We start from the raw sequence: 22,863 nt of genomic DNA on the forward strand, positions 1-22,863 counted from the left end.
CTAAATTGTTAGTTTGATCTTTTGATAATCTGTATTTGGTATACTTTGTTATAAAGGCCTTAATCATGTCTTTTGGATCTACCTTCTGGGAGTTCTGATTTATTTTATGAAATAATTCTTTGAATTCTAATAAAATATTGTGTATATTAAGATACTAACTTTTTCTTTTTTGGAAGTAACTACTTTTCTGAAGTACAGGCTAACACAGAAGGTCTTTGGCTAATGAAGTTTGCAGATGACTGCAAACTAGGAGCCATAATCAAAACTCCTATCGATGTGGACATCCTACAAAAAGGCCTCACTGAGACATATGCCTGATGTCAAAGCCATGGCCTCAAGCTCAATGCCAAAAAGTACACTGTCATCCCCTTTGGTAAAGGTTTGTACTCATGAGCTACCACATAGGTGGTAGTCTACTTAACACCAAAAGTGCAATACGAGACCATAGGACAGGTGGACAGTAGTCTCGCCTTTGATAATCACATTGCCACAGTAGTCAGAAAATCCTTCAACATGGCACATCTCATCACAAACCTTTTCTTATCCAGGAAAAAAAAGGTCATTGTTCCCCTCTACTCGTCACTCATTAGACCCATTATAGAGTACCCTTTTGGTATGTACCTCACAAGACATCTACAACAACTGGAAAGGCCACATAAACACTTCACAAAGAGGATAACCAGCCTCAAACAAATGCCCTACGCAGACAGTCTCAAAAAAACTCCAGCTTTACTCCGTCGCATATCGCCTACTCAGAGGCGATGTCTGCCTAACATACAAAGCTATGTCAAACCCAGAGCTGCTGGGCATGCTCCACTTAAAGAAATCCCTGTCCCTCTGAGCTATACACTCTAGGGACCTGAAATCCCTGTCCCTCTAAGCTACACACTCTAGGGACCTAAACCTTGTCACCACAATAAACAGAACATGCTGGAGGGATAGATTCCTGTCCCAGAGACTTCACATACTCTGGAACAAACTACCTACCTATATCAAAGCTCCTTATTAGCACTCTTCAAGAAAAACTTTGATGACTGGATGGGAAATAGGAAATTCACCCCAGGGATCACCTCTGTGGCTCTGTTCAACAGGGGCACAGGAAAATAAGTTTCTTGGGTGGCGAAAGCCAGGGTACCTTTTTGGCTAGGCTTATATAGGCCCTAGGGCCAATAGCCTAGTACCTACCTATGAAGAGGCCAAGTGTGACAGAGGTTAGCCTTCCTCGGATGGGAGGGGCTTAGCAAATCCCCCATTACAGAATGTCAGAGGAGGGGATTCTGAGCTCTAAAAATCTGCCAGTGCGAATTTCTTTGCAGGCACAGAACCTGTATGTCACTGAAGCAGTATGAACGATGAACATCAGCTGTACTACTTCCTCTCCAAAAGGGAGGTCCTAATATGGACCCTGGTACCTATAAACACATCAGCCTATTCAACATCATTTACAAGGTGATGAAATGTATCATCATTCACCGGATTCACTTCATAATCTCGAAATACAGAAATATTGAATTTCAGTATCACTAAACTATGAAGTCGAATACCCTAAACACCGAACATACACAAACCCGACACCCAAAATCACTAATCTACAAAATCCCAAAAAACACACATCACACACTACAAAACACATACATACATGAACGTACATACCTCCCAACACTTCTCTACAACAAACATAACACACACGCACACAACCAAACACATGCGCACACCTAACCTTAGTATATGCAGGGGGCAACCCCCTGCGCCCCCCACACCCCCCTACTCATATATACCAACTCTGAGGTCGCACAACACTCCATAACACACACAACCCAGCACCACACATTCCACACACACCCCCGCACAAACAAACATCACATACACACAAACACCAGCACTCCCAACACAACACATTCACACTGCACAACACCTACCCTAACCCACACCTCAAACATACCAGCACACTCAAACATGCACAAACCCTCCCCAAAACCCTAAAAAATACACTTCCCTAACACGCTATCCGTACCATGGGTTCGACATTCTGCATTCGACATTTCCGGGTTCGCGGTTTCCGTCTGTTCGACTTTACAGGCTAGAAATTCTAAAATTCGATATTTTAGCATTTCGAGCATGTAAAGTGAACCCCATTCACCTTATCAAAAGTGATACAGGAAACAACTCTTAAAGCCAAACCAATCTGGATTGTAAAAGTGAGATATTACCTATTAAACCTACCTTACTTCTGTGAATCAATCAAAGAAGCAGCAAATGAGGGTAATTCTGTGTGCACAGCTTATTTTGATTTATTCAAGACCTTTGACGCTATAGTCCGCTGCAGCATCTTGGCCAAATTTGTCTAACTTGATATAAATCTCTGTGTGCACAAATGGACTATCAACTGGTTTACAGGTGGCACCTACTCTATTCAAGTTGGTGTTATCCCAGGGATCTGTATTGGGATCAAGTTTATTTGGCATTAACTTCTCTGATATAGAAGCCAAGGATTTGGCTGACCAAGTTTGTGTGTGAATGCAAGCTTGGAGAAATCAAAGACACTGATTTCCTCCAAAAGGAACTAACTTGGACAACCTTGGGGTGACATAATCAGTCTAAAGTTGATCAAAAAATGCAGCACAGGACAATGTGGGAAACAGGAATTCCTACACACCTACTTCATAAATGACACATCCTTAAAGTAAGTGCTAGCATGAGAGACCTATGTACTTTTGTGGAGAACTCACTCTCTTTTAACTGCCACATACCCAGTGTCATTAACAATGCCTATTGCACCTAAATAATTACCGAAGGCTTTACCTATTGTTCCAGAGATTATATCACTGCTTTCCATTTATCATTCAAGTCCAAACTAGAATGTAATGCATCCTTTGGCTTGAAAAGCCTAATCTTACTTGAGAAACTGCAACAGCTTCTCAGTAAAGCAAAACAAAACAAAAAAAGAAAATCTTGAATATGAGCACCTTAAGTTATCCAGAGCAACAAAAAAAGAAGTTATTTTCTTACTATAATGTTCCATGTGTGTTGTACATCTAGTCCTTTATTCTCGCATGTGGGTTGGATCCGTCTCGGCAACATTCCAGCTCGAGGACTTCAGCAAAGCTTGTGGGCCTCTTTACCCATAATGCATTCCCCTAGTTACCTCAGATCTTGTTTGTCCCCCCAGCAGCACATAAAAGGAGTCACATGGTAGCAATTTGTTGATGTATAGAACGATGGATATTACTTACTGTCATAAAATTAGAAGCAGACTGAGAAGGGTATATTCTCTGAGGGTATATGGCTCTGCTGAATATCTGTTTATTAACTAGTCTACCAGGAATTTAGGCAGGGGGAGGATGGAGGGTGGAATGAGCTTTAGGAACATTTGGGAGGGCTTTCTTTTTTAGAATTGTAAATGTGGGATATGCATGATGAAAGCCATCTGGATAATGTGACTTTTGAAACTGGCTGACCTTTCCTTGTATCAGAATATGAAACAAGCTGGTCTGATTTCCTGAATTCCGAAGTTCTGTGTAAATAAAAACATAACTGTCTATGAATATCTAGGAGATGCAAGGAATAATCTCCTTTGTTTTGAAATTTGGGAAAGAAAACTGGGAGGTCTATAGATTGGTTAAGGGTACTTTCTGACACAACCTTTGTTTGAAAGGATGGATTAGTGCGTAACACCCTATCTTTGTGTAAGATTATGTAAGGAGATTTAACGGACAAGCCCTGCAACATGGACACCCTTCTGGCTGAAGTCATTGCTACCAAGAACAGGGTTTTCCATGAGAGATATTTCATGTCACATGTGGCTGAGGGATCAAAATGGCGAATATAGTGTTGGATAAGATGAAATTTAGATCCCAAAGGGGCATTGGGCATTTGTATAGGCCTTAGCATAACAGTGCCTTTCAAGAAGGCTTTGCAAAGTCTATGTGAAATGATAGGGTGGTAATTTTCTCCTATATGACAATTAGAGATTGCAGCTAGATGAATTTTACTTGAGGCTGCCGCTGCTCCATCACTGAAGATCTCAGACAAAAACTGCAGCATGGAATGCACTGGTGCTGTAAAGGGATCTATCTTTTTATAGTCTGTCCATATGACAAACGTCTTCCATTTGCTTCTGTAAAGCTTCTGAGTAGAAGCTTTATAGGATGATCATCTCTCCCTGTCTAAAAAGAAAAAAAAAATACTCTTGTTTCCCGCCTTTTCTAAGCTAATTTAGTCCAGTTTTCAGGCTCTGCTGAATTCAGGACTGTGGTATAAGTTCCTGTGTTGCCCATATCCTTACTTGGATAGGAGGAAGTTTCTCTGTTCACCAGTGAGAGTGGGGAGCTTTGAGCAGCCTATCTGTCCCTGGAGGAGTGGTCACAGCCCAGCAACTTGTAGTTTATTGGCCGTTTTGGGCCAATTCCTAGCTCTTTCATCTCCCTGCCTTAAAACTCGCATTTGCTCTGTTTTGCACACTGCTGGTTAGCTAGGGTTAAACTATTCCAGGCTTCAATTTTCCCCTTAGAACTAGTCAAACTCTCAAATTAAGTACTCTAACTTTCCTTTTACAGCCCAGCACTTGCTCCGAACTCTCAGTAAGCACTAATAAACGCTAACACACCTCCCCCTTTACTATACAATAGTACAAGGCTCCCTAGTTCATCCCTACCGGACAATCAGTAAAGCAGTTCAGCTACCCATACAGGCATGTCCAAAGGGCAGTTTCAGGTATACTCTCCAGGCTAGCTGGTGAATCTGGGAATCTTGAGGCAATGTTACAATTGCCTCATGTACACGGACAACCCTCTCCTCCTTCCAGTAAACACAAATGTATGTGAGAGATGCAACTATACAGCCAAACTGGAGGCCAAGCTCTCTCAACCCATGGCTGGAACAGCCAGCCAGGAGGAGAAGGGAAACACTTGCACCACACTTCCAGTCTCACATAAAACAGTCATACATGCACCAGCAAACACACAAATACATAAAAACATACTCGGAGGTTCTAAATAAAAATCTGCCTAAGCAATAGAGATCTCCAAAGTAGACATCCAAGCAACCTCCACCCTCAAACAACAACCACATATCACATACTTCACAAAGTCAATGTGCCACGCAACCACAACCCTTAAGGCACAACAACACACACAATACACTAGTAATAGGGGACTCTATTGTCAGGCACACTGACGTCCCACTCACTAGACTGAACAAGGAAAAGGTCACTGTAAGCTGCCTGTCAGGTGCCAGGATCCGCCACATAACACAAGTACTCAGGTTACTCCAAAACAAGTACAAATGACTCTGTCACTGTACATGCTGGTGTGTATGACCTGAGACGTACCTCCCTGGACTACATGAAAAGAGACAGAGGAGCTCTCTGATCATGTAGCCCAGGCTGGTATGACCCTGACCCCGAGTAGCATCTTGCCCTCACCAAGAATGATGCCACAGTATGAAGAAAAAATGATCAGTTTTAACAACTGGCTAAGCTATTGGTGTCGTTCAAAGGGGATCCAGTGTCTGTCAGCCTGGGACGACATGCTCGACAAGCCACTCTGCTTTGTCAGAGATGGCTTGCACCTGTCGCCACTAGGCTTTCGAATACTGGCCAAGGCTCTTGCCACCCCCATAGTGCCTTTTTTAGGCAAGGCTCAAAAGACAGACCCACCTCCGTGAACAACACAAAAAAAACAGAAACTGAGGGTAAGGCTACTCAATGCCAGAAGTCTAAACCTCAAAATGCACACACTCGAGGCACTCCTTAGCATGGAGCAAATCGATATCTGTGCAGTAACAGAAACCTGGTTCAAAGCTCCAGAGAGCACCCCAGCACTACCAGGCTACAACTCATACCATACCTTTCGGCCCCAGAACCTGGACCGAAATACAAAAGGAGGGGGTGTGTCCATTTTCATAAAGGATGCCCACACCTCCAGGTTAGTAGCACAGCATGAGGCCTCTGAGACCATCCATGTGCAACTATCAGTGGGCAAACCTGCTTTTCAGATCGTAGCCTGCTACAGATCACCTACCTCGTCTCAGGACCCCCACTCAGCATTCCTGAGAACGTTGGAAAATACAAAGGTCCTACCAAACACCATGATATTGGGAGATTTCAACTACCCAAATATTGACTGGGATAACTACTCGAGTACAAACTCCTTTGCCCAACGGTTTCTAGAGTTTATAAACTCAAACGCTCTGGAACAGCTGGTCACCACGCCCACAAGAGGTGACAACATACTGGACCTGATAATCACCAACATGGGGGATCAGTGCTCCACACCAGAGGTAAACCCCTCGCTGGTAAGATCAGATCATAAACTAATCACAGTGGACATCCACATCCCGACCCCACCCCAAGTCAAGGAAACCACTGTGAAAAACTTTTCAAAAGCCAACTTCACACTTCTCAAGACCGAGGTGGAAAGTTTCACAGCCCCCTTGCTAAAGGATAATGCTGCCCAAACGGCAGAATCCTTTACAAGTGCAATCTATGAGCATCTACAGGGATGCATGGATCGAGCCATCCCAAGTAAAACCAAGACTCACTCCTCCAAAAAAAGGAAACAAGTCTGGTGGTCCCAGGCCATAAATAAGTTTTACAACAGGAGGAGGAAACTACTACATGACAGAGCTAAATCCCAAAAAGGAAAGGCATCACTGATCAATATTACCAAAAAACTATGATCAGTCATAAAATCATCCAAGGCCAGTTTCGAAAGAAAAATTGCCAAGGACTCAAGATAACCACAAAGCCTTCTTTAGCTATGTCAAAAATTTAGGTGGCAACTCTTTAGATATGCTCTGAGCTAGTGCAAAATGGCAAAAAATACACTGAACCAACTGACATTGCAAACATCCTGGCTGACAAGTTCAGTGCAACCCCCCCCCCCCCCCAAAAGGGCCCGTGTCCATCCCAGAAGAATGCAGAGCCCCAGACATCACGGACACGCAGGTAAAAACAGCCCTCTCCAAAGCTAAGAACACAGCATCAATGGGACCGGATGATGTCCCAGGCTGAGCCTTACACAAACTCCAAAAGGAACTAAACCCTCACCTAATTTCATTGTTCAGACTCAGCCTTACCACAGGCTATGTACCCAAAGAATGGCATACAGCAACAGTCATCCCGCTCCACAAAGGTGGTGCCACACAAAGAACCTGGGAACTATCGTCCTATAAGCCTGACTAGCCTGGTCTGCAAATCTATGGAGAGAATCATTATGGAACTTATAAACAGATACATTGGGAACCTCCAGACACTAGACCCTACCCAATTTTGCTTTGTTAAAGGCAGATCCTGCCTCCTAAACCTAGTTGACTTCTTTGAAACAGTTACCAAGACCACAGATGAAGGAAAGGTAGTCCACACAGCCTACCTGGACCTCGCTAAGGCCTTCAACATCATTCCACACTCTGGCATCATAGATAAACTCACCAGCTTGAACATTAACTCCTATGTCACGAGATGGATGGCCAACTGGCTCACAGATAGAACACACATGGTCAGAGTCGCAGGTGCCATGTCCAACTCTAAACCAGTTACAAGTGGCATCCCACAGGGCTTGGTCCTGGGACCCCCCTCCTGTTCGGTATATACTTCGCCGAGGTACAGGCAAGCACAGGAGGACTATGGCTGACCAAGTTCACAGATAACTACAAACTGGGGGCCATAACTCACCGGCTGACGCAGACATCCTCCAGAAGGGTCTCAAAGAGACAGATATCTGGTGTCAAAACGATGGCCTCAAGCTGAATGCCAAAAAATCCATAGTCATCCCCTTTGGAAAAAACAAAGTGCCCACGAATTATCACATAAGGTGGTAATCCACTAAGTATGGAAGATGTAATTAGGGACCTGGGGACTCAGGTAGATAGCAACCTCTCCTTCAATAATCACATTGCCAAAGTGGTTAGAAATTCCTTCTATGCAGCCCACCTAATAACGAAAGGGTTTACTTCTAGATCAAGAGAGGTCATTGTGCCTTTCTACTCATCACTCATTAGGCCCATAATAGAGTACAATGCCCCATTTGGAATGTACCTTACTCGACACTTGCAACAGCTGGAAAGACCACAGAAGTACCTCACCAAGAGGATCATGGACCTCAAAGAGATGATCTATGCAGCCCGTCTAAAAAAAACTCCAGCTTTACTCGGTTGCTTACCGCCTGCTCAGAGGTGATCTCTGCCTGACGTATAAGGCCATGTCCAACCCGGAATTAATGGACATGCTCCATCTCAAGAAAACCAAATCTCTTAGAGCCACACGCTCCAGTGAACTAAACTTCAGCACAACAATAAACAGGACATGCTGGAGGGGATAGATTCCTGTCTCAGAGACTTCCCTCGCTCTGGAAAAGAATCCCAGTTTATATTAGGCAGAGCCCCTCACTGACTCTCCAAGAGAAATCTTGACGAGTGGATGGGAAATCATAAATTTACCCCTAGGATCACTTCAGTGGCCCTGCTAGACAGAGACCCAGGAAACTAATTTAAAAGGGAGGCGAAAGCCAACACATTCTGACTAGGCTTATAAATGTCCTTGGGCAGATAGCCTAGTACCTACCTATGAATCTATAATAAAATAATATGCTTGAGAGGAGAGGGATGGAAACCTGGCAATTAAGGGAAATGGATCAATTAAGCTGTCAATTTCAGGGTGTGTAGGTTGGGATGAACCATTCCTGACGGGTGTGTAAGAAGGTCTGAAGCTAGGTCCAGAATCCAGGGTTCATCCCGGAGATGAGGCTGAAGGAAGGGGAAACCAGATTTGACGAGACCAGTAGTGGGGTAATTAGGATAATGGTTGTCTCCAACAAACTCGCTTTCTGTAGGAGCTTTGGAATCAGACAATTTGGGGGAAAGGCATAAAGTAGTCCTGGGGGCCAATCATGAACAAGTGCATCCCTTGGCGACTCCCCCGTTAGAGAGATCAGGGAAAAGTAGTTGCTGCATTTAACATTGTTGGTTGATGCAAAAAGGTCACAGCAAGGCTGGCCCAATTTGTGGAAGATTACTTCCGTTGCTTTCCGACTGAGGGACCACTCATATGGCCACAAAATGGCTCTGCTCAGCTTGTCCGCAATTACATTGGATTTCCCTGGAATGTGCACTGCTATTAGAAAGCGGTTGGAGGCTATCATCCAATCCCAGACCCTGAGAGCTTCCCAACAATGTGGGTATGATCTGGTCCCCCCTTGTTTGTTGATATACCAAACTACAGACATGTTTGTCCATTAGGACTACAACTGTTCCTATAGGAAGAGTGTCCTGGAATGCTTGCAATGCTAGAAACACTGCTATCATCTCTTGGACATTTATATGCAAGTGAGCCCCGTGATCGTGCCAGGTGCCTTGAACAGTCTTCCCAGGAAAATGCCCTCCACCCCCACCCTATCTAGGAAGCGTCCATGGTGACCATAGCCAAAAGTTGTGCAGGAATAAAAGGACAGCCTTGGAGTACTGACTGTGAATGGATCCACCATTGGAAGTCTTTCTTGCAGGCATTGGTTATGTTCTTGTGAGACAGTGGAAGCATTAAGACTGACCACTGAGCAAACAGCATCCACTAGAGAACCCACATGTGAAGGCAAGCTAGGGGAATTAGTATGACGGAAGCAGCCATTTTTCCTAGGATCTGGAGCACTAGTCTTGCGGTGGCTTTGACGTTCTTTATAAGAACTCTGACAAGATGACTGAGGTCATCTGCCCTGTCTTGTGAAAGACTTGCTATACGAGTGGTAGTGTATCTCTGCTACTGTTAACAGTAAAGTTTGTGATGGTTCTAGCACAGATTGTCATAATTCATAGTAATACCCAGGGAGAAGCAGAGCTGAAGGACAATCTCTTGACTGGAGTTAAGGGATACCTGATTGGGGCAGTTATGAGCCAGTCGTCCAAGTATGGAAACGTGGACTCCTTTGTGTCTCAGATGAGTTGCTACTACTGCCATACATTTGGTGAACACTCTGGAGGCTGTAGTGAGATCAAAGGGCAGAGCTCGAAACTGGAAGTGATGGGCTCCTAGCCTGAAGTGCTAGACCCTCCTAGACTGCCTGTTCATTAGAATATGGTAGTACACGTCCTGAAGGTTTACAGAGCACATCCAATTGTCTTTTTTCAGGAATGGAAGTATCGACTGCAGTGTTATCTGGAACTTGGTCATCTTTATTGATTTGTTCAAATTGATGAAATCCAGGATGGGCATCCAGTCCCGTTTTTTGGAACTAAAGAATTTTGAGTAACTTCTGGATACTCTCCGGCTTCCGGGGACTTCTTGGATGACTCTCATTGTTAGCAACTTTTGGATTTCTATAGTTCCTTGTTCCTTTTGACTGGGGGGGGGCATCTGGAATCACTTTGTTTCTGGGGATAGGAAGGGAAAAGGGAATGATGTATCCTCTGGATATCATGTCCTGCACCCATCTGTCGTTCGTTATCTTTAGCCAGGTTTCTGGGTGGAGAGACAATCGCCCCCCTGACTGCCACCAGAGATGAGCAAAAGGGCACTATTTCAGGAGCACTGGTTTTGCGGGGCCCCCTGCCGCGAGGGTGGCACCTTCCATTATTGTTTCCCCCCCCTCTGTCTCTGGGGGAACTTTCTCCCTGTGTGTCTTAGTAAGACCTCTGAGATTTTCTGAACCACATCTTCCCACTACTATTTTTGACCCTTGGAAAAAGGTCTAGTAGGAGTGGAAAAACACACTAATGGCAGACAAGGTCTTACCCTCTTCTTCACACCTGGAGAGCGTTTCCTTCACTTTGGGCCCAAAAAGGGATGAGCCGTCAAAAGGGGCGTTAATGAAGACAAAGGGCTCTGCGAAATCGCAGACACACATCCAGGCCTGCCTCCTAAGAGAGATACCTGAGCCTGCTGCCCTACTCGTCCCATCAGTCCCATAAGAAATAAGCCTCATGGATGAGTTGACTACTGAATTCAAGGTAGCAAACGGAGCACTGACTTTCTCTGCCTCTGCATCAGCTACAGTTCCTTGGAGGGAGTCTTATAATTCTTTAATCAGGTCCCTCTTTAGTCTGCTGAAGTGAGTAAGATAATTCAGTGACTGCAAAGCAAAGGTTGCTGAAACAAAGACATGCTTCCCGTATCTATCCATGGTTGTAGAGTCCTTATTAGGAGGATGGCTAGAGATACTCGTCTCAGAGTTCCTTTCTAGTGGCCATGACCATGGCATCAACTCCTACACCTTTTGTAAGAAAACCCTTATCTTTTGGGGCAGTGATGTATTTTATTTGCCCTCCTAGGAGTGGGGGGTCTTTGTTGTCTGGGGTCTCCCATACCTTTTGCGAGATCAATTCCACAAGCTCGTCAAAAGGAGGAGTCACCCAAGAAGTTGATAGGCAAGATGCAAAGGCCTTCAGGAAGACTGACTCCTCAGCCAAAGGGGTGGAGGACTGCCAATCATCTCTCTGTTTTAATAGTTTCAGGATGTTTTCAAAAGAGACATCATCAGGAGGTGATGGTGGGGGCCCTTCTGCTTCATTGAGGTCGGTGTCAGATGTGATGGACTCTTCCGGTGAGTCCAGATGCTTACTCTTCCATGTCCTCTTCCAAGGGACCTCTTCAGTGGGATATTCTGGAGAGGTTTCAGAAGAGGAAGCCATACCCTGAGGTACATCCTGAGGCCTAACATCTCTGTGGACCTGTGGAGAAGGTTCGTGAGAAGACAAAGACACCTCTCCTAAACAGGGAGGGAGAACCAAAAAAGACCGTCCTAGACTGTGAAGTCAAAGCCATTCTCACTACCTCGAAAGCAGGAACACCCCCCCCCCCCACTCCAAGGAAGTCCCCAGATCAACAAGCAAGTTGTCAGAGCCGAAGGATTCTCAGGAGCAGAAGAGATCAGCTGTGAAGCAGAGGTAAGAGCTGAACTCACCCGTTCAGAGGCTCTCAGAGGCATGGCCAGATCTGAAGGTATCTGAGAAGACTCCGTGGACCTGACCAGGGAGTGTCGGCTCCCAGAGATCTTCTGCTCCAAAAGCACAGAGAAACACTGGGCAGATGTCGGAACAGAGGAGACTGAGGGTCCTGGACCAGACACCTACACAACCTAGATCTTGGAATCTTCTGGCTCCGAAGCAGGAGGATAGATCGGAGGAGGAACTGTCACAGCACAGGGTTTTGAGACTGCTCCAACTTCTTTGGGCTTGGATCCATGAGAAGTCTGGCCAAAGCAGGTGGCTTAGTTTCTGCATGACCCTATCCACATCTTCATCAGATAAACTCCTGGCAGACCTAGTGGATAGGAGTAGGTGATCTTGATGTTGCTAAAAGTGGAGAAGGGAGCCTGGAAGAAACCTTCTCAATGGAAGGAGACCAACAGTAACAAAACACAAGATCAAAGGACCTAAATCTATATCACAACATAAATAAGACTTGGCATAGCAGACATCTCTCTCTCAAATAGTCCCTCAGGTCTAGAGCACACACACATTTTTTGCAAAGCATACTTACCACCATTTTCAAATCTTACTTACACAAATGGATGTATCCGCGGTGGTGGTGCTGGGGTAGCGTTGTCGCCTCACAGTAAGATGCTGTCCGGTTAGATTCTCAGCTAGAGCGTCTTCTGCGTGGAGACATGCGTGAATGGGCGTACCTTCGTTGAAGGTTGTGCATCAGGGCTGGTAACACGGCACGTAAAAATCAACTACCAATCATTAGCGGACTGGAGTTCCGCTGTGGTGACCCCTAACCGGGAAAAGCCGAAAGACACGACAGCTTAGACAAATGGATGTGAAAATGCAAATTTATTCCAAGCTTAGCCACCCATTCACACTCCCATTCTTTATGACTGTGGGAGCAAGTAGTTGTTTATATCAGTAAGACTACAGTGGCGAGTTTTCATATGACTCAACTGGTCTTTTGCTTAACAGCAACATCTGCACCTATCTGCAAAGGGAAGCTAGTGGTCTTGTTATAACAGGTTATGTATATGATTGCAAAGTATCTGATTTGCTATTTGCTTTACTGGTAGCCATCAAGATTTTGCAAGAAATATTATACAGTGCTGAATGTGCACATCTAGATTTGTGAATCCACATGTCTAGTTGACTGCTCTGTGAAGCTGCTTTATGTTACATGGAAGTCTTGAGACAAATAGTAAGCAGAAGTCAATATGAGACAGGATTATATTTTTCTCATTTACTGCTTTTGTGAAAATTCTAGTTAGTAAGGTATAGGTCAGTAAGCAGAGTATAACCTAAACAAATGAACACATCAGCTGGGAAAGCTGATTAGCAAACTAATGGACAGAAATCACCTTTCTGTGAGGGGCAAATTAAGTCATGCACCTCAATACATAATATGACCATCATCATCACTCCATCTTGGGTGAGTGGATGCACTCAGCCAAGTAACCTACACTCAATGTATATCATGTATTAATCGGGTAAAAATATTGACCTTTGCAGATTTTTCAGTCATGTTTATGGATATTTTGAGGGAAGACAACTCTGTTCAACATCCACTCATGAGGGGACTGCCTTGGATCTGCTCAAATAATCTCCCAGTGAGATGATCTCCAAAGGAATGTAAATAGCCTGAAGGAAGAGACGTTGTTGAATGGCAATGTCACAAGCCATCATTGCTAATCTGCAGATATGGTAGAATTTTGTCCCTCCTTGTTTGTTCATCTACCACTCAACTGTGGTATTGTTTGCAATTATTCAAAGGGTTCCTGGAGATTAAAGGTGATGCATGGATTGAACATCCAGGATCAGGGCTTTCATTTCTTTAATATTTACATGACTGCTCCTGTCTTGTCTTGACCATACATCTTAAAATGATGTTCTTGGAACATGCCTCCCAAGCCAGGTATGAAGCATCCGTGTAGACTTCCTGGTGGGGAGAGGGTATCAGAAAGGGGACTTTGGGATTGACTGACATCTGGTTGTTCCACCAAAGAAATTCCTTCTTCACGAAGGGCAAGAGAGGAATTAGAGTTCAGGGAGTGGCAGTGCTGTGTCCAAACTGATTTGAGGTGCCACTGAATGATCTGCATATGGATTCCGTATGGCTGAAGTTATGTATACCAGGATTCTCAATATCTCACCCACAAGTCAAATCTTGAGGAATAAGGATCTGAAAGTAAGATGTCAAAACTACATTTTGTCAACAGGCAGGGATGCCATCATGGAGACTACATCTAAGTGACATCCAAGGAATATCATATCGTAAGAGAGCTGGAGGTCAGTTTATTTTTTTTTTTAAGTTTAGGGTAAACCCTAACTGAAGAAAAAGATCCATTGTAAATCTGAAATCTTGATGAAGCTTGTCTTTCAAAGAGGACTGAAAAAGAAGGAAGTCTAGGTAAGCATACATGTCTACAGAAAGCTATGGCAGGAGCCAGACACTGTTATATAACCCCCTGTGAGGCTGTATAAAGACTGAAGGACAAAGAGAATTGAACATGAAACTCAAAGTACAAAATATTACTTTTCTTCTGTGATCTGGGTGAACAGGAATCTGAAGTCCAGGTTAACTAGAAAAACATGTGGAAGGATCAATGGAATAAGAGATTAAAAGGACAACATCTTGAACTTTGGTATGAAAAAGAGGGTGTTGAGGCTTGATAAGCCCAGAATGGGTCTCCAAGAGCCCTTCTTTCTTGAAATCAGGAAAAGCCTTTAATAGAACCCCTTTCCTATCAGGATAGAAAGGACCAACTCTGTTCATCCACAATGATACAGATCTTTTGGGACTGGCAAAACCAGGTATGCTTGGTCTGGGGAATCCTAAGGAATTCTAGAAAGGGATGGAGAGAGAAGTCAAATTAATCTGCACCCTTTCTTGATGATGTTGAGAATGCACTGGTCTCAAGCTATCAGTCTGCGCAATGGTAGGGACTGAGAAAGCTTATTTGAATTTATAAGAGGGGACAGATTGAAGTGGATGGAGGGGTAGGTGATGGTCACAAGCTGGCTGATTTGTGAGGAAAGAAACCTTATAGTCCTTTCAAATTTTATTTGGGCTTCTCTTGATGCTTCTTTTCACAGAGCTTTTTACCTTTTGTTGAGGTTTTTTATTTTTTTGAAAAAAAAATGCTCCAGCCTTGGATGGATAGTTTCTTTGGAATTTTGGGACAGGTTTGAGAAAAATCTGTTTGAAATCCTGCATAATATTTTGTCTTTTCTACAGGTTTTTAAAATTTTCAGCAGCCGTTGGACCAAAAAACATTTTCCTACCCAACTGTACATCCAACAACATAGTCTTGAAATCTTCACGCAAAGACTGCACCCTTAATCAGGGTATCTCCTTAAGACAGACCCAGCAGCTGCAGCTCTAGAAGATGCATTTGTTACAATATTTTCTTTTTAAATAGAATGCCTAGCTACCCAAGTAGCAGAACTGAGTAGGGAATGACACAAGATTTATTGTCTGATTCAGGCAATTCTGACATTAATTTATTTAAAGTATCCAGAGTAGCCAAAATATATCTAATCACACGAGTCTGGTAGTTAATGGCATGGAAAGAAAGATAAGCTAAAGTTTTAAGTTTCTTTCTAGACCCATCCACAGTTCTACTGTCACTGTCAATAGGGGAAGCACTGCTAGATGGAAGAAAATTAGTAAGTCTGACATATTTAGTGGATACCACAACTGGATCCAAAAGAGGATTCCTGTATTATGGACATCTGGAACCTTACAAAACCTATCGCATTTTTTTTTATGTGCTGAAAGTGGAGAATGTGGGTTCAAACAAGCTGTGGAAAAGAATCATTTAAAGATTCTAGCACATCAGAAATTAAAGACTGCTTATGAACACTCATTCAGCAAGTCACAATATCTCTTTTGCAAATATGAGACTTGCTTTCCCTCACAGAAAGTGCTGCATCATTTTCAAAATTGCACCCCCAAGTTCTTCTAAAAGGGAATCAAGGGAAAGGGTGTCAAGTTCTGATTCAAATCCTATTAGAGAATGGATCCGGGAGGAATAAGCAAGGCATTTCTCCTTCAATTCACAGCCTTCATCCTCAGAAGAAAAAGAAGCTCTTGCTCTCTTGTAAGGTGAAGAAGCAGCAGGAGATGAAAGGAACTGAGGAAGCTTCAAAGACAGGTGCCTTAAAAAGGCATTACAAAAAATCATATCACTTGTTCTATGTATCCTTGGAGATGAAAGCAGCAAAAGGAGAGGTATGTGTTTTTTTTTTTTCTTTTTCTTCTTTGGAATATCTGCAGAAATTAAAAGAGAAGGATCCAATCCCTGACATACCTCTCTAAGGGTACCCTGAAGTACTGCTTGGCAAGAACTTGCTGTATGCCCTCAGGTCCTTCAAAAATAAACAGTGCAGGGAGTTGCCTCTTTTGTGGTCATGACAGTCATATGACCAGATGTACTGGATGTGCCTACATGCTACTTCTTGTCAGCTTCCAAAACAGCTGCAACAGCAAGAGCAGCAGCCAAAATCAGGAGGTCAAATGCCAAAGCAAAAATGTTCACATCTTGAGTTTTTTATGTGACTGCTGAGGATTGTCAGATTGTGAAGTTTCAGAAGCAATCCTACATCACATGAGCTCTTGTAGTCTGGCTTTAATAGACGCCAAAAGACTCCTTACCACTTTTAGGGAAAATGACTTAGAACACTCCCTAAAACTGTAGTTGGGATATAAACAAAATGAACACTCAGAATGTTTGTCTTTGTACAGTATCTGCCTCTCAGTCACCTTTATCCTTCTTGGATAGCAGGAAATAACTCTTTATTTAAAAGTTATTTCGGGAAACAAGAAGAGCCGCCAATGGGGATACTTATCTGTAACTTGACATAGAAACTGGAACACGTCGCACAACTGACACACCACAACTGTAGACATACAGTCTCTCTTCTCGGGCTGATGGCAAAAAAGTTCTAAAGAACTTCACACCCATACATCTCTTATGTACCAGCACACTCCATTGTGCCTGAGTCATGAGTCAGACTTCGCCCAAGCTTTGGCATACTAGGCAGACTACGGCATCCTTGGCTGGATACTTTCATCTGTAAGCAATACCACAACAGTGATCAAATGAAGGACATCAGAAGAAATTGATAAAGGTATACTTATTTTCCAAATCAAGCATTGCCATCTCCTTACAGCAACAGCTTCTCAAAAAAAATCCAACAGTCCTGTAGGGAACTGCACATAAAATCTGCAGAATCATAGCACTTGCAACTACAGAGGAACACCACTGCTACCAAGCAAAGCAGTTCCCAAGTAAATAATGGGTAGATCCACTCCTAGGCTCCCTCCTTTACAAGCTCATTAAAGGTGACATTCAACAACTGATCAGACAAGTTAATGAAAATTGCCATTCTTGGAGCTCCAATGCTTCCTCATTTCACACTTCACAAACTATCAACAATCATTGCCATAAATAAATTATACAACAAAAGAAAGAAACATCTTAATTTAGTAGATCCAGAACCCATCTTCTCAAGAATATCAAATGTATTGCAAAAAACTGAGGAATGCCACCAGGTCCACTAAATGAGACCATACATTTATGTAAGCCTCTGAGGCCAAGAATAACAATAAATCCTTGTTTAGCTATTTTAGAAAAGAAAGAAACAATACCATGCATTGTTCTGAACTTATTCATAATGACACCTTATATTCTGACCAAACAGAAATTGCCAATATTCTTACAAGCAAATTCATTTCCAATTTCACCCAAGACTTCTATTCAAAGACCAGAAATACCAGAATCCCTTTACTAGTCAATTATCTCTATTAAATGTGCTAACCAAAACCAAAACTACTTCCTCCATGGAACTTGACAATATACCAAGTTTAAGTAATAGTATTAAACATGCCCTTACAGGCACATCCAAACTATTTAACCTAAGTTTAACTACTGGTTTTATCCCCGATAACTGACATACTGCAGTGGTGATGCTCCTCCATAACGGTGGCATTACAAATGACCATGGTAAGTACAAACCTATCACCCTTACAAAACTCATCTGTTAAAGCCATGGAATGTATTACAACTAACCTTATAAACTACAACAAAATTATTAGACTTGGTTCCCAACTTTGTAAACAGTAGGTCAATTTTGATGAATACGGTAAACCTCTTTGTAAGATTTATGCAGGCTGTAGACACTGGCCATGCAGTACACAGCATATCTTGAACTGGCCAAGGATTTTGACATGATTCCCCAAACAGTCCTCATACAGAAGCTAAATGAGAGCCATATTTGGTAAGACGGATAGCAAACTGGCTGAAAGACAGAAACCACACGTGGTGAGCTGCATGTACCTCATTAGACATTATGAAAGTAACCAGCAGTGTCCCTCAGGGACTGGTGCTGGGACCAGTTTACAGCATTTACCTTTCTGATCTTTAAGCAGAGAACCAAAACCAGTGGTTAACAATTCTGTAGACAACTGCAAACTGTGGGTTGTTGTTAAGTCACCCTCTGACACCCAAACCCTCCAGAAGAAACTCTCCCTAGACTCAAACTAAATACAGCAACATGGAGTATCATCACTTTTGGTAAACAACCCCTCTCTTCATCATGCTGCACTGACAGCATACCACTGCAAAATGAAAAATGTTGTCAGGGACCTAGGAACTTGGGTTGATGATTCCTAGTCTTTTCACTATCATGTCACAACAACTGTCAGGAAATACCTTTTTTCACACACCTAGTTGCCAAAGTAATACCTTCAAAGTCTAAACAGGTTATTACTCCCTTACACTCAGTATTGATCAGACGAGTTATCAAAGGCAATGTCCTCTTCCACATGTACCTCACTAAACATACCAAATAATTAGAAAGACCATAGAGGATCCTAACCAAAAAGGTCACAGGCCTAAGTCTCTGAGCTACCAAGTGAGGCTGGAAGTTCTTGCTGGAAGCTCCATCCCTTTATTAAGTGCCTTACAGACTTTGAGTGGAGAACTGGGTCTCACTTACTGCACCATTAGATGTTCTGGATCTCCCGTATCTTTACATGTTCAATATCTCTATCTAGAACCAAGGATTAAACTTCAACAGATAAAACATGGTAGATGGACAGGTTTATAACGTAGAGCCTTCCAAACATCCGAAATATACTTCTCCTAAATGTTAAGCAGTGTAACTCACCATATCTCTTTAAACATAACCTAAATGACTGGGATTGATATTCATAAATTTACTCCAGGCTTAACCAGAATGACCCTCCTGTAGAAAACAGATGCAGCATAAAGGAGGGTTACTGGTAAGGTGAAAATGGTCATAAGACACAGTAGTCTTGGAATATTAATGAAACTCTGAAATATAAAAAAAATAAAACAAAATCAGTGAACACAACTTCCATCCTCACCCCTAACCTTTGGAATCCCTTCACTGTTCACTTAAAACAGTAACTTTTAATATAACTTCAGAAAATGTCTATAAAGGCACCTCCAAAAGAATAGTTCTTGCAAGTGCTTTTACAAGTATCCCGTCTACTACTTCCCACTCCTACATATCACACTAAATTTTAATCATTAAAATATTATAATTATACTAGACTTGGACAGAGCTCACAAAGTAACACACTTCAAGTACCACAGGCCTTTTTTTCTCTTTCCCTCGCTTCCACACACAACACAACACACACTTCCACTCCCACATTCTCAATACTCTTTCAGCCTGAACCACAGCTATCACTTCCATAAGTATTTCTATCTCCATTCATATTCCTCAAGATATCCCCCACACATTACACCTATATTTAGTAATCATGTACTCAGTATTCAATGTTAGTGATAGTGCTATACAGTTATGATAGCCAATGTTTTTACTTTTGCTTACACTTGCACATAATTCTGGTTTTACAAGTGTAATCTTGGCAGCTCATATTCTCCACATCATAGCTCAAACACCGTTTTATAATTACAGCTTTAATTACATAATCTGATTTTTAAACAGCCCCTGCAAGTAAGGCAACTTCCAGGTGCCAAAATACTGTTCCAAAACCGCATTGACCAGAAGACAGTGATGCAGAAACTAATTATTATTATTTATTTATTATTGCATATCTGTGCTAAAAAGAACATTCCATAAAGAGTGAAAAAATATCCAGACCGGTTTCGGCCAACACAATACAGCCATACGCTGAAATGTATTGGCCAAAAACGGTCTGGATATTTTTCACTCTTTATGGAATGTGCTTTTTAGCACAGATGCAATAATAAATAAATAATAATAATTAGTTTCTGTATCACTGTCTGCTGGCCAATGTGGTTTTGGAATAATCTGATTTTTCACACATGTTGTACTCCTATCTTAACCTACTTCAATCATTTTTGGTAAGGTATACTCAAGCTGTATATTTTGTCTCACTAACATGGTTCATACAGTCCCTAGGCAAGTACTAGGCTAGCTGCCTTGGTGGACCGTTTTAAGCTTAGCCAATTTCTCTAAAGGCAAGCATCAAACCCTGTTCCTTATGTTTGTGAGATAAAACACCACAGCCGTTATGCCAACACCCAATCAACTTGTAGTTCTGTTTGCTGACTTCTAGCTGTAATGCGTCTAAATTAAATACTTGCGTTTGTTTATCGAGTTTTTACTCTCAAGCTGGGATGAAATGGTTCAGTGAGATCAGTGCTATGCCCGAATTAATCACCACATAAATATATAAATCTGTTAATTATTCCACATAGGAAGGATGGACCGAAGTAATCAATATATTCAAAGCAAACAAAAAAAGCGATACGTATCACTAAAACAAACTATACATACTTCTACATGATGAGAACAGTGAGACTAATATGATGAATACTTATCATACATAGAAAATTCATTTATTGACAAACGATGGTTTGACCGTTTTTCCTATTTCCTTACACTTAAAAAAAATAAAGTGGTCAAATCAACCAGGAAAAGACTGAACTTTCCGAGTACTGCTTAAATATGACAGGCACAAGTTTCAGTGACTTTTTATGCTGTAACAGTATTCAACATTAAAAGCAAATCACCAACTCTTTGCTATATGGTGGGAAGGATGTATAATACTATACATATATGTACAGCTATCCCCATATCTGCTGCATGAGAGGATAAGCATGGTGTGCACTGTGTAACTTAGTTTCTTGAAAAGTTCTAGAAATAATTTTGACTTAAGTTAACAAAGAAATAATGCACAAAAAAATTAAATTGCTTCAGGATCATCTGTTCCATCATAAATTACAGTACACACTATAAATAAATGATGGTGTAAATTGCAGCAAATTAACAACTTTATGTGGATTTTGGACTACCCCTGGTGTGTTCAATAAAATACTTTCCAGTGCAATTTAGCACATAAAGACGTCAGCCAGACTATTACAATATACCATAAAGTACCTCTGTGCTGTTTCAACTGCTTGTTCCCAGTCCTGCAAGGCCAGCTGCAGCTTCATTTTCATTACAAATGCAGGGAGAAAGCCAGGGACATTCACTATAATATGATTTACAGTATCCACAGCTCCTGAATAATTCCGTCTCATCTCAAAATATCGGGCCTTGAGAAAAAAATGTCATTTTTGAGTAACATTATTGAATCCAACTGAAAAGCTTACAAGCATTACAAAAATTCCAGCTAGTGCAGTAAAATTAAATACATACACTTCATTATTTGTAGATTTTCTAAGAAAAGTGATAAATACGTAAGTTTATTCACATAAGAGTAGATCTTCAAGGGGAAAAACGCTTGCAGTATTACATCTGTGCTTCCAAAATCAAACTTTTTTTTTTTTATTTCAAGCAGACATTCTCCCTCTGTTAGCAAAGGCAGTCTTCTCTTGGCTGTTCTTCTAGATCAAGTCACTACAAATGTCTCATATAAAAGCATCATTAACCTATTTCATCTTTGACTCTTCTAGCATTAAAAAATTTGTAATGATACACAAACAGTAACTATTTAAAAACATGTTTAGCAGAAAGGCTGGGTGGAACAGTACTCGCATACAAATCCTAATCCTAAGGAGGCAGTTTGGTGGCATCTCTACTACTCCAAAAGAATTTCCTAAAAAGCAAAAAATAATAATTCTATGGTAACGGTCTCACTTGAAGTACAGTGAGAGAGGGTACTTACGACAAATGTAGAATGGAACTGTTGATTTGGAAGCACAGGACCTTTGCACCACTACTGTCTGAATACTGGGTTTTGGCAAGGAACAGATGTCTGTCTTTCAGCCATATTTGTCAAGCACAGTGGTTGTCCCCTTTCAGGTGCTCAGTTATTCCCCTTCCTCCAATTAGGATGTCAGCTGAAATATGGCTGTAAACTGGACAATAATCTGCACCATACTAGTTTTTTTTTTCCTGGAGAAGGAAAGAATATCACTAGCAAGACTGTCTCAAGTCCCTACCCCCATCAAAAAATAAATAAAAGGGCTATGCCTCAAGTCTACTTACAGATAAACTACTCTAACCCAAGTGAGAAACAGCAATAAACAATCCCCAACAAACTTCCATCACCATAAAATAATGGTAAAATGCTCCAATTTAAAAGACAGAAAAACAAGCCCAGGGATGTCTCCTAGGCCTATACCCACACACATAATCATATACAAAGAGAACATTTGCATTCTACTATAATGACCTGTAGGATGACCCACAGACTCACTTGGCAATCCCATATTTCTCTAAGAATGACAGTCTACTGCAGCAATGATCCTGTACTCTCTCCCAAGGATTATGGCAAGTACTTTCATATGTTCAATGCAACAGCCACTGTTGCTGTACATTCTAAACAGTAGGAGAATACAAAACATTAAGCATAAAGAGGGTTTTTGACTCCAAACCTAGGAATTGGGCAACATCAAGACAGCTGTAAACCTTGCTCTGTTTCTAGACAATAGATCCAATCTGTAGTATTTGGAGAAGGTGTGGGCAAAGGTTCATGCGGCA

General features: G+C 42.0%; 1 protein-coding gene across 1 annotated transcript in view; it reads right to left on the minus strand.

The window, feature by feature from the left end:
- The window catches only part of TTC21B (tetratricopeptide repeat domain 21B), a 3,240,027-nt gene that overhangs the window by 2,602,849 nt on the left and 614,315 nt on the right, over positions 1-22,863 (minus strand). The window contains exon 6 of the mRNA XM_044075355.1: positions 21,316-21,473. Coding sequence (XP_043931290.1) covers positions 21,316-21,473 — 158 coding nt within the window. The remainder of the gene's footprint in view (positions 1-21,315; positions 21,474-22,863) is intronic.

This window comes from Protopterus annectens, chromosome 6.part1, assembly GCF_019279795.1.
Source record: "Protopterus annectens isolate FY-2018-M chromosome 6.part1, PAN1.0, whole genome shotgun sequence".
In the NCBI taxonomy this organism is placed as follows: Eukaryota; Metazoa; Chordata; order Ceratodontiformes; family Protopteridae; genus Protopterus; species Protopterus annectens.